This window comes from Cyprinus carpio, chromosome A7 (assembly GCF_018340385.1).
Source record: "Cyprinus carpio isolate SPL01 chromosome A7, ASM1834038v1, whole genome shotgun sequence".
In the NCBI taxonomy this organism is placed as follows: Eukaryota; Metazoa; Chordata; class Actinopteri; order Cypriniformes; family Cyprinidae; genus Cyprinus; species Cyprinus carpio.
The window spans coordinates 28,413,408-28,426,550 of record NC_056578.1 but is presented as its reverse complement, the minus strand read 5'-3'; the positions used below and the strand labels follow the sequence as shown (position 1 = coordinate 28,426,550).

The 13,143-nt window shown below is 36.2% G+C and overlaps 1 protein-coding gene across 8 annotated transcripts in view; it reads left to right on the top strand.

The window, feature by feature from the left end:
• The window catches only part of LOC109101252 (serine/threonine-protein kinase BRSK2-like), a 129,585-nt gene that overhangs the window by 56,717 nt on the left and 59,725 nt on the right, over positions 1-13,143 (top strand). For all 8 annotated transcript variants that reach the window (XM_042760664.1, XM_042760665.1, XM_042760668.1 and 5 more), the window contains exon 2: positions 6,581-6,675. In XM_042760664.1, the coding sequence (XP_042616598.1) occupies positions 6,581-6,675 (95 nt within the window). The remainder of the gene's footprint in view (positions 1-6,580; positions 6,676-13,143) is intronic.

Genomic DNA, 13,143 nt, shown 5'->3' with positions numbered 1-13,143 from the left:
TTGCAATTAGCAGATGGCATCTCGGATTGTTTCATTGACACTTGATTAATGCAACAATCTACATTTCATGCTCACAAAGAAGAGTCACATAGGAGAAAGAGAGTGATTTCTTGCTTATTGAATCCCTCATGGGGTTGGTTCCCTTGTGTTTTATGTAACTACACATATCCCAAATGGACTGCTATTTAAAGTAACTTTTCACTTCTGCTTTAACTTGATTTCCATACTTTTTGTATATATGATTCATATTCAGATTTTAGGATCATCAATCATGCTTTTGACGGGCACAGATGGCAAATTGAGAAATTTCCAAATGGCTTCTCTCTAAAAGGCAGTCACCTGGAAAATATACACACATTTAGCTATTTTTTTAATGGTGATAGGGACTCCTGTTGTTTTTTACTGAGAAAAAAAAAAAAAAAAAAAAAAAAAAAAAATATATATATATATATATATATATATATATATATATATATATATGTATGTGTGTGTGTGTGTGTGTGTGTGTGTGTGTATATATATATTAAATTATATATATTATATTAAAATAAAATAAAGACTGGAGTAATGGTTGATGATATATGTATATTATTATTATTATTATTATTTTGTGGAAACTGTGATAAGAATAAAAGAATAGCATTTATTTGAAATATATATGAAATTCACAACCAGTGACATGGAGAGGCACTCATAAGTTTTATGTGAAGTTTGTGGTGTTACATTTACTCTGCTGTGAGTATCTAAGCAACAGAGATACTTGTTTCATATTTTATGCAAAATTTCTCCCTACTGGCAGCATTCTGATTTTTCAAACCCAGACAATTTTACAAATATCTTTTTACCTATAACACATCGAATCTATATAAATGAAACTCATGTCCTTCACGAGTGTCACAGTGAGGAGTATTACTTCCTTTTTTTCCCTTCCGATCATTTGTAGGAATCTCTGCACAGTAATTGACAGTTGTGACCAAGCTGTGGTTAAAGTGAAATTCATAGGTTTGAGTTTCTGAGTGTCTGTCAGCAGGATCCAGATGATAAGCACTCTGAAAAGAGACCTATGGACGATCTGCACCACTGGAACCCACATGAACAATTAGTTTTTGGAAATGTAAAGTGACTCATTTATCTCCATCCAGCTGCTCAGTGGGGCCTTGGTGGCAAATGCTATAAACAGCCTTTTTAATAAATGCAGAGTTCTGGAAGTTATAGACAGAAGGAAGAGCAGTGGTGAAAGTGTGGGTGGTGATCTCAAGACCACCATTCCCCCAGGCAGAAGCTATAAAAGGACTAACTGAAGGATTTTCACAGTGCAAACAGTGACGGAGATGAGGAGAATAAAATAAACATAAAAGATGATTCTTGACTCCTAGGGTTTATGAGCTTCTGGCTGTTATTAGAGCAGTTTGTGTTATTGTTTTCAGTGGTTAGTGCTCATCACCGCTGAAGACACTCCTGCTGACCTGCTCTAAACAGACTGTCAGAGAACACAAGCCCTCATCAGATCCCTGCTTCACTGTCAGAATCATTTGACTGGCTGTGTTTGGAGTCGGCACTCATTGGGTGAATGGGTATATGGAGGGTCAGAGGTTTGAAATTAGCGGTTGATTTTTATTTTTAATATTTTGCATAAAGTGCTGCTTAGACTAATGGCTGGCCATTACTATTTATTACAAGGAAGTCACTTTCGTTATTTGAGAATAATTTAACATGATCATTTATGGTTTTGATAAATTGTCTGTGTGAGGTCAAGTCCATAATACAAAATTTTATTTGTGCTGAATACCTTTAGCTCAAACTACATGATGTTGTCAAAGCCTAGGTCATGGGCTCGATTCCCAGGAAATGCAATTATGTATTCGCAATGTCGTGGTCTATATATATATATATATATATATATATATATATATATATATTATTGTAATTGTCCTTGCTGAACAATTTTAATGATCCAGTGAACTTGTAAATACCACTGTCAGCTCTGGGTTTTTGTAGGTCAGTGGATAAATGCATGGAACAGCAATACAGTATTGAACATGACTCACTGGTCTCATGGTATCTCTTTTGTGTTTAAAACAAGTTCCAAATAACCATATCAGGAGTGTTCACATTATCTTTTGCAATTTCTTGTTCATTAGAACGGGTTAATATCAAATAGATGGAAATGTTTTTAGTTTCCACTTTAAATAACAAATCATTTTGTCAAACAGTATATTTTTTCTGAACTATGTTAAAATGTTAATGGTGACTGTAGGTCATTGTTGTTTTTCATGCATGATCATTGTCAACAATCGACTTATAGATTGTTGACAAAGTGGTTAACATTCAGGTTTAACTTTTACGAGCCACTTACATACATACGTAAAACTTGTATCAGCAACATGCATAATAAATAAGCAGAAGTAACCTTTTCCATTTAGCCTCAAACAGAGTCATTGTATAATTATGGAGTTTTTGTGCTGGAGCCCTGATGCTGCTACATTAATCAAAAATAGATCTGAGTGGGACTACAGGGCCTTGGCTAGAGCACTGGTTATCTATTGTGCACTCAACTTTACTGCCAAATCTCATGCTACATGCTATTTGAAAAGAAGAGAGAAAAGAAAAGTCCTGGCAAAAAAAATAAAATAAATAAAAAATCTCAAAGCCTAACATAGGTTTTATTTCTTGTAGTAGAGACACAGAGTATTAACTTTGAGAACTTAATTGCATATTGCTTTCTTTGGGTGAACGTGGGCATTATAGCCAGGGGTGTAAAAAGTGCAAAAAAATTATACCCAAATGAAAGCACAGATACTCAGTGAAAATCTTCAGTATAAGTACAAGTATATGGCCGAGAGAGAGAGAGATTCTTATTTCCCCATGTTGAACCCCATCTCCTCAATGCAAAGTGAAATTGCTTAAAATTAAACTGCATAAAATGTTTTGTCAGACAGACATACAAAGGTTTGGTTAAAGTGAGAAACATCTATTTATCTAGTGCAACAACAACAATAAAATGCAGCAAAGTGGAATGCGCACACACACAAAATACAACCCTTAAAGGAAAACTCCATCCTTTACAACCTCATGCCATGCCATATGTATATGACTATCTTCAGATGAACAAAAACAGTGTTTTAAGTGTTTAAAAAGAAAAAATCATCTCTCTGCATATAATGCAACTGTATGGGACGTCCAAAAATAACGCTTCAAAAACTATACAGTGAAGACATCAGTAACTCAAACAACCCCTGCTGATGAATCAGTGTCATCTTAAGTGAAATGATAGGAGTGTGTTAGAAAAATACAAATACAAATATTTTAAACTTGATTGTGTTCACTTTGTGTGGTTTCTGAAGCGGTCCTGTACGCTTGCATTATATGGACTAAAAATCTTTGTTTGTGTTCATCTGAAGAAAGAAAGTCATGCACATCATGAGAGAGTTTTCATGTTTGGATGAACTATCCCTTTAATGAGCCAGATGTGATGCAGAGGCCAGAAACATTTGGTAAACGTAATATAAGAACTTGTGATGAATTAATGAAGAGTGACAGAATTTAAACCTATTTTTTTTCTCAGCAAATATTGATATTTAATTATTTGTGACTGATTAGATTAATTAATGAGCAAATCATGGAATTATTTTAATAAATAATAAGTATAATAATAATAATTCATTGACAGTCCTAACTGCTACTCAGTATATCATTGTAATACCGCTTGATCCACTCTCTAACAAGAGCAGCACTAAACATGACTTACAATTAATTTAACATTAAATACTCATTTAAAGACTTTTTGGAGATTTTGTAACATTTAATTTAAAAAAGCAATCATTCCCATCAAAACATGAACTGTATTTAAATTGTCAACACTAATTTTATTTGCACTCAATTTTGTGCATTCAGCAAATATATTACACAGACATCTAGTGGCTACATCCATCCATCCATGAAGCCAGATGTTTACCTGTTGAAAGTTAAAGCTCAAATGTGTGTGTTTGATTTGTGAAAAGTACAGTAATCAAGAAATATTTTATACCCCTGATTATAGCAAAGCCAGAGAGTATGTGAAAAGTAGGTATGAGACCCGTGTGTGTGTGTGTGTGTGTGTGTGTGTGTGTGTGTGTGTGTACATACAGCAGAGAAGATATGACACAGAGTGGTGGTTGATGAGAGAAGCCCTGGTGATTACTGATGCATGTTATTGTGAAGGTCACCAGCAGCCAATTCACTCTAACTGATGAACTCCCACTTATTGATCTGTTAAGGCCCCGCGGCGGGAAGATGAGGGAAGTCTCTGAGGACGCATGCTGAGCCTCTGTGGATACAGGTCCACTGTGCAGCCATGAGAACATAATGTCATGCTGCTGCGTGTGTGTTAGCGTATCAAAGCGGCACTCTTTCACTTTACTAGTGTGCATGTAAATAGAAGGTAAAGGGAAATATGGCATGATTACTTATTACCATTTCCCCCCTCAATACCCTGGACTGAATTAAAAGTCGACATATTCAGTGAATGCTACTATATATATATATATATATATATATATATATATATATATATATATATATATATATATATATATATATATATATATATAGCGTTCACTGAATATGTCGACTATTAATATATATATATATATACTGTATATATCATAGCATTCACTGAATAGTCGACATATTCAGTGAACGCTACTATATATATATATATATATATATATATATATATATATATATATATATATATATATATTAAAAGTAGACATATTCAGTGAATGCTACAATATACATAGTAGCATTCACTGATATTTCAACTTTTAATTTAATTAGTGACATTTAAGGCAAACATACTGTAAATACCCAAGACTCTTATAAAGGTTATTTATTGGTATCTTTGGTTACATGAGGAACCTTTACTATCCATTAGGGCTGTAGATTTTGATATGAGATTTTCACAGTATGATAACCATCTCAGAAAATATCACAGTTTCACGGTATACTGTATCATTCAATGTGATTTTATTTTGATTCATGTGAACTCAAGTCTTACTTAAACTCATTAAACTCTTTTTTTTATTTTTTTTATAACATTTTGGTTTCTACTATTCCCATTGTTTGCAGACGTTTTATTCGCACATGCCTCCTTCGCAACATATCAACCTAACATTTTTTGAGTTGTATGTCAAGTGTTAGTTGAGAAATCTCTTATGGGCGAGTGTTGTTTTTCTCTGCAAATGACAAGAACACTGCTTGTTTACTTGCTTGAGAGACTCGAATGTCGTTGATTCATTCATGTTTTTGTTTTTTGCACAGAACTTTGACTGAAGTCTGCTAGCCTAACTTTAGCCTAGCTCTGATTAGTTGTGTTCATGTAGGTGTCCATGGTTTCCTTCGCAGCTGTCTATGAGAAAGACTTGCTGTATGCTTTAATGATTAGAAAGATGGATGTTTTTAAAGGGAATTATTGGAAATTTGAAGTGTCTTTTGAAACGAGAGCTTCAGCATTTGTAGACTGGATCATTTTGACCTATAATTGCAACCCAGAAAGATTTTAACTCCAGTCTGTTCCCACTGATCCTGTCTGAACCAGTTTGGTTGTGTAATCTACATAAAGAATATGGCATGCATGCAGTTGCCTACCACAAAAACAGATTTTTGTCATAATTGTGCAGCCTTACCACTTTGCTTTGCCAGTGTAACTCCTCCGGTCCTATCCGCCCCGCTCGAACCTGGGTCGCCTGGATGGGAAGCGGGCACACTATTTGCCATCAGAATTCAGTGTTTCTTCCTTAGTGTTTAGGCAAAATCTTTTTGTATGCTGCTACAAGCATTTGTCTTCCTAGAAAGTTCTCTTGGTGACTCACCTTACAATTGCATTAGCCGTGTATAGCATTTTACACATGTCTGTGTGTGTTCATCTCAGCGCAAGGCAATTACGCCAAGATGAAATATTCATTGGGTCCCCGGATGCGTTCCGCTGCGCCCTCGAGCCCGGCATGTGGGTGTAGATTGCATCTGCGAAGCGTCCTCTCCTGTGATACAACATCAATGAGACGTTGTGAAAGTGGCGTGAGATGCCATTTGGGCTTTAACGACATACATATAAAAGAGATCCCGGGACCTGTCAGGTCTTTATATCCCCTCTGCCCCCTGGGTAAACCTTCAGGGAAATCAACAGTTTGATATGCAGAGGCATGCTGAAAAATGTATGGGGTAATAAAGGCATGCACAGACGTGGCATTTAGCCAAATGTGCTTGCTGATATATATACGTGCCCGTGTCATCCTTTGAGCGTAGTGACAGTCTTTCATCGTCGATATGACAAAAAGTCATTGAGGGGGATCCAACGCTGATCTGGCCTTGTTTGTGTTTATGTATGTTCTCTGACATTTACTTTGCAACACGAAAAGTGCCCCTGGGTGTCACATTATTGATACCGGGGGGCTTTAGAGGGAGAATTCTCATTTTGCCAAAAAGAAACTCACGCTGGGACCAGCCTTTTATCATCTAAGTGCTTTTTGGTTGATGCACTTTTTATGCTTGTTGACAAGAATTTCTTTTTTCTCTTTTCTCTTTTTTCCTTTCGCTCCAGGCCTCGTGAAGCTGGGAATCCACTGTGTCACATGTCAGAAAGTTGCCATAAAAATTGTAAACCGGGAGAAACTCAGCGAGTCTGTGTTAATGAAGGTAAGATTGTGCTATTCCTTCAATGTACTGCATGAGATGTACTGCACTGAACTATAATTGAAGTAAAAGTTGTGAATTTAGGATGGCTGTTAGTACCAAATCTGTCAGTTGCGTTTACACTGTAATGGGTGAGGTCTGAATATTTACCAGTGTTTGGAAGGTTACTTTGGAAATGTAATAGGTTACAGATTACAAGTTACCTTATTTAAAATGTAAAAGTAGTGTAACTTTTTCAGTTACTTTAGTAAAGTAATGTAACTGATTACTTTTGATTACTTTTTGATTACTTTTCTAAATTTCTAATGAATGTTAATTCATTAACATTAATTTATTAATTCATGAACTGTGTAAATTTTGCTTATTTCATAGGTAAAGGTGAATCTGATTATGGTTTTGGTTTGGGGGTAGTTATTTGTTATTTAATAATTAATAATAGATTATAGATTATATATGATATGGTTTTCTGTTAAGCATACGTGATATTCTGTGTACTAAACTCCTGAAACATTAGTGTCTTTTTGAAACATTGCTGTCTCTTTGTATATGATGATAGTTTTCTCAAAATAAGTCAAATGCTCATGAAGTGACTCAGAGCAGTTCTAGAGATTATGTTTATGTGTTCGTGTACATTTAAACACTGCTAGCTTCAGTAGGCCTTTGTGTAGTAATCAAACCGCATGTCTGTGCCATTCATTTCCACGAGGAGCCGACTGAGAAAAAATTTAGACCGGGAAATCTCACACTCATACAAAAAAATTCTGAAACATGTACAACCCTATTTTTTGTATGGACCTGACATAAAAAAAGTTTTAAATCCTTAGGTTGGGGACATGCAAAATAATTAAATAGTTCTCTCCTGAACTGCATCTTCACTTCTATTTTTCTTTTCAGTCTCTTTATTTTGCCCTGATATCTATCTCTCTCATGACTTTAATACTCAAGATTTAACAAAACTATACTTTCTAAATTGCCTACATGTCAAAATTAGTACATCACTACAATATCTTTATAGAAAAATCCTAATACTGAACATGAGTCATATTTTTCCCTTACAAAAAATTAACCATGCTTTTATTATATATATTGTTTTGGCAAATGGATTACCATTTGTATTTATTTTTAAGTAAGTTAATTTGTAAATTAATTTTTAATTTGTGGTTACCTTGGTTTAACAATAGTAACCATTGTCTTTGGATTCATAGTAAAATCATGTTAATTTTTGTAAGGGTTGTGTTGTTGTCTGCCCTAGCTCACCTTAAACCTATTATAAAATATGATTATTTTTCTGCTAAATTACTATTGTAACATTACAATAGATAATAATGACGTCCTTTATACAGTATTTTGAGTGATGACTGATGAGCAATGGGCTGCTGCTGCTTGACTAAGTAAACAAAGACAAAACTACAATAGCATATTTACAGATGAAACTGACCTGCACTTGAAACCCTCAACAGTAGTTTTGCTTCTCTGCTCCAGCTGTGCGCTTCCACGGTCCACTCTATTCTCTCTCTCGCATTTATTACTCTGATCCAAAACAATTGGCAGATGCGCTGAGAGAGTGCTAGTCGAAGCATTGCTTTGATTCATATATTGTTTTTTCGCGGCTTAATATTCACAGACACTAGTCCATATCGCATTTTGATTCAAGTGTACTGACCTACTTTTGATTTATTCATCCAAATTATGGCATATTCCATCCGCATTAGGCTGTAGGAATTCTGTTTTTATGACTGGATTCTATGAACCAGACTGTGTTTCCGCATCGCAGAAAATTATAGGGCGGTATGTCTCTGATTAGTCAGTGCAATTTGGGAAACAAATCAATTAAATCTGTATGTGGATGTGTGTAAATATTCAAATGTAATCCCCTTTGTAATCGTTAACATTTTCTTAAGTAACTGTAATTTAATTACTCATTTTTTCTTAGTAACTGTAACTTATTACAGTTACATTTATTTTGTAATTAAATTACGTAACGCCGTTACATGTAACTAGTTACTCCCCCAACACTGATATTTACATATATTTAGAGTACTCACAAAGCTTATTCTATACGTTTATTTTTGTGTGTACTCTTTCTGAAAGGGAAAGTTAGTGCCATTTCTGTCCTATGCTGAGGTGCTTGTTACAGCATCAAAACACAAAAGAGCCTTTTGAGTGTGTACGCTGTCACTGTGCTGCTGAACTGCTGTCAGGGGATTCTTTGAATATATGAATGGATTACCCACTATTCTTTTACCCATCTTGAGTAGTTGCCTGATGGTTCACAACAGCATACTACCACTATCAGACTGGACATTGATTAGTAGGAGTTCAGTTAAGGTTATCTCTAATTGTTCATTATCCAATTTAAATCATGCACAAGTGAGTGTTGCTGTCAGCTCTCCGTCTCTGATCCTCTAATTAGGTGCATATTTTGCTGAAAGTAATATGTTTGTCACATCATGCTTAGCTCATGATATGTCAAGTTCCTTCTTTGTTTGTTGAACGCCAAATGTTGGGGAGAAATTCACTAAGAATTAATGGCATCCATAAATTGGATTAGATGCAAATAATCAGGAAATTTGGGTTGTTCACACTATTCACAAATTAAATAGGCCAGTTTGCGACAAGGAATATTATAAATGGAAACAGCATTGCTGATCGAGCTCATGTTTTAGAACATGTCTCAGGACTGATGAAAATGATTAGCAATTTGGCTTTGTTAGGTCTAATGAAGTGTAATTTCCAGATCCAGAAGCAACCATATACACTTGATTTGACTTAGAAAAGAAGAAATAAAATATTACATTTCTTGAGGTTAATGCTTAAAGATTATGTATGTTATTCCTGCAGCACTAAATGTAACCGTATCCCATATTGGGATGAAACAGTAGACCGGCCTCTGGATATGCAAAAAGCAAATTCTAAATCTTCTTCACAAACAATATCTTACACTTTAAAAAAATAAAAAATTACAGGGTTTTTAAACAGTGTTTTGTTTGGAAACCGATGGTGTATGATGCAACACATTACTGATCGGGTTTATAGTTTTCAGCACATTCTTACCGATGCTTTCAGAAGTCATCTTTGAGATTTGTTTGCCAGTGAGAAAACATTTCTGGACCACTTAGACTGCAATTGGATGGTCCCCAGATATGATTTTTGTGCTTCTATGTAGTGCATATTTTGTGCCTACGATTGTAAGGATGTTTAGCTACTTTCTGGAAAACAAGATAAGTACTGATAAAAATGCTATTTTTTAGCTGTACAAATATGGTGGTCACATACCTATGCGTTTACTATAACATGTTGAAAGTCAGCAGATGTTCTTTGCTTTATACAGTGAATAATCGAGTCTGTCAAACTACTACTGTGGTATTAATTTTAAGAAAAAAACTGACAAGATGGGCTTAAGAATGTGCTGATGTTGCAAATTTGCTTTATGAATTCAGTGAGCTTTAACATAAGTCACCTCAACTTTTAACCCAGTCAGCTCATTAACTCCTGGTGGATTGTGGGACAGTAGTAATTTAGATGAGCTGATTGGTTCCTCATTGTAATTGGATGTGAGAGTGGGCTATACAGTCATCCGGTCCACATGCAGACCGGAGACCCCCCTGCTCGCTCATAGGTGTCTGGAGTGCAGGGGAAATTGCTTCTCTGTAGGAAATAGACCTAAGCCTTATGGGAGTCTGATTGTGGATGCAAGCTTTTATGTTTCTCATTGTCTTGCTTTACTTTCCTCACCAGGCTGTATAATTTAGAAAACAAGCGGATGCTATCTGATCCCAACATAGAGTCGAAGTAAAGCCGCCTCCATGAATGATAGTTAGTCGTGTTTCTCTGAAGGTCACCCTGTAACCCATTCTATTGTATCTACAGCTTATTTTAGCTTCTCTCAGGGGCTGTTGTCATGGTAACCTGACATGATTGGCTTGGGGAGGGAGGTGGGGGAGAAAATTATATGCTTATCATAAAAACAGTTTTAGATGTTGCACGCATACGTCAAAGTATCTGCAATTGTTTTGTTTTTTTAAACAACGGGAATTAACAATGGAGGCCAAAAAGCGAGATTGCAACCTGCTGTTCTTACGCATCAGAGTCCCAAAGTTCTCTATGGTGTAATTTCCCATGATTCCACCTTGATTTGTTCCAATTTAAACTAGAGTTCTGTTCAGTTCAACTCATTTGATAGTCTCCCAGTCATTGGCTGCTATGTTTTCTCCTGGAGTTCCCCCTCACCACAGTCTTGAAGGAATAAATAAACAATAATGACTTCATTAGCATAATTTTAGACATTCGACGGGAGGTCACCTATCATTCTGTTGTTTTCCTCCTCCTTCTCTTTCCTCATCCTCCAGCAAACCCCATGTTGGTTGGCATTTGAATAGTGTGGAGCCGGTGTGCAGCTGTCAGTGTGTGAAAGAGCATGTGTGGTTGTATGTTGAAAGCAGGGGGCTCGTCCGGGTACTTCCTGTCAGTGTGTGCTCGCTGGGACACAGTATACGAAAGAGTGTGCATGTGTGCATTCAGAGCCCATGGTGAGCACGTCAGGTTTTATCTGTGTGTGTAGTGTGTCTGTGTGTTCATGTCTACTCCCGTGGAGAGGCGGTGTTGTGTGTTAGGTTGTGGCATGCATAGAACAGAAGCCTGGCATTTGAGAACATGCTCCTCGCAGAGAACTCCACGGCCCCTGCCTGGCCCTTCCTGAACTAATGAAGTCGTCTCTGACATTTTCAGACATGAAAAGAAAAGCTCTTTGACTTACTTTGCGGTCACACTAATGAGGGTTATGTCAGGAGGTGACCTCGGCCTACTTTGCCTCAGAGGATGTGCTGCAGATGCCTCACAGCAAGGTTTTTTTTTCAAGGGAAAGATGTGTTTGTATGTGTGTGCTTTCATTATATTTCATACAATTATAGGTGGTGTTTTTAAAACCAGTGAATTTGATTAAAAATAGAGCACTTAAAACACAAAGCTTATTTCTCTGTGTTTCCACTCCAGTCCCATTTTATGGTGTTGTGGAAAAGCTGTTTTAAAATGCTAAATATTGTGCTTATCGTTCAGCTTCCCTTGAGGCAGGCTACTCAAAACTATTCATGACAAACCATGCATTAAACAACATTCCCTCCTAATGAATGACTGCCTCATGACACTGTAGGGTGGATGCCAGTAAACATTTCAGAAAGGTATCACTCTTTGGTTTAATCAAGTCTTGGGTGGTTAATGGTAAATGGCCCAAGGGATGGTGGGTGTGAAAGTTTCTCTCAGCGTGCGGTGTCGAATCCAGACGGGTTCCGAGGGGAAAGCTAACATTTCTGAAACCAAGCCCAGTGTTGCCCAGGAGAGTGGCTGCTGAGGAGAAGGAGGGACATGTTACACCCCTGCAGTGAAGAGATAGCTCAAGCTGTGGATGAGTGTCAGTACACACACTATATGTTACACAATGAAGGTGGAAGATAACTTAACTATATATTTAAAGGAGACGTGTGTGATATCTTCACCTCTAACACCACCAAACTTTGTTTAAAAAAAAAAAAAAACAATTATGTATGTATTTATACATAGATGGATGGATATATAGATAGATAGATAAATAGATAGATGGATGGTTGGATGGATAGACAGACAGACAGACAACTGTTCCTAAACTTCAGAACAGTGTTCTAAAACAACTGTGAAATTTCATTCATTCAAAAATTCAAATCTCACTCATTTACACTGTTTTTTATGATTTTCTGATGTTCCATAGTGTCCAGCCAGTCACAACTCCAAGTTGATGCATTTTCCTCATGTTTTGTGGTGTTGCTTCAACATTCCTTTTCAAATCGAAGAGCAAAATGGCTAAAAAAAAAAAAATGATTACCAGTTTGTCTTTAATAATAAACATAGGGAGTTGTTTTCAGGTATTTGCAATCAGTATATACCTGTTTAACATTACATAACTCAAAAATCTTTTAGGGTTTCATGACCCTTCAACTCTGTCCTTGTTCTTACTTCATATCCGTCTTGGTTTTTGTTTTTCTATTGAATAACATGTACAATGCAACAAGTTACTGATTTTGTAGTTTTCAACAAATTCTTATTGATGCTTTCAAGACTATCATCATTTTTGTAACTTTGACAAACCCTCACCTGCATGCTGGCCAGTTAGAAAACTGATGTACAAGAGACAAAAATGTACATTTTCCAAAATCAGTGCAGCACTGGTTCTATTGGGCAAGAGGCTATTGTGTCAAATGTCCCAAAACTGTCAAGTGGCCATCCTTGTATTTGAGCCTTAAAGGGATACTCCATCCCAAAATGAAAATTTTGTTACTCACTTACCCCCATGTTGTTCCAAGCCAGTAAAAGCTTTGTTTGTTCTCTGAACACAATTTACGAGATTTTTGATGAAAACTGGGAGGCTTGAGACTGTCCCATAAACTGCCAAGTAAGTAACACTGTCAAGGTCCAGGAAAGTATGAAAAGCATCGTCAGAAT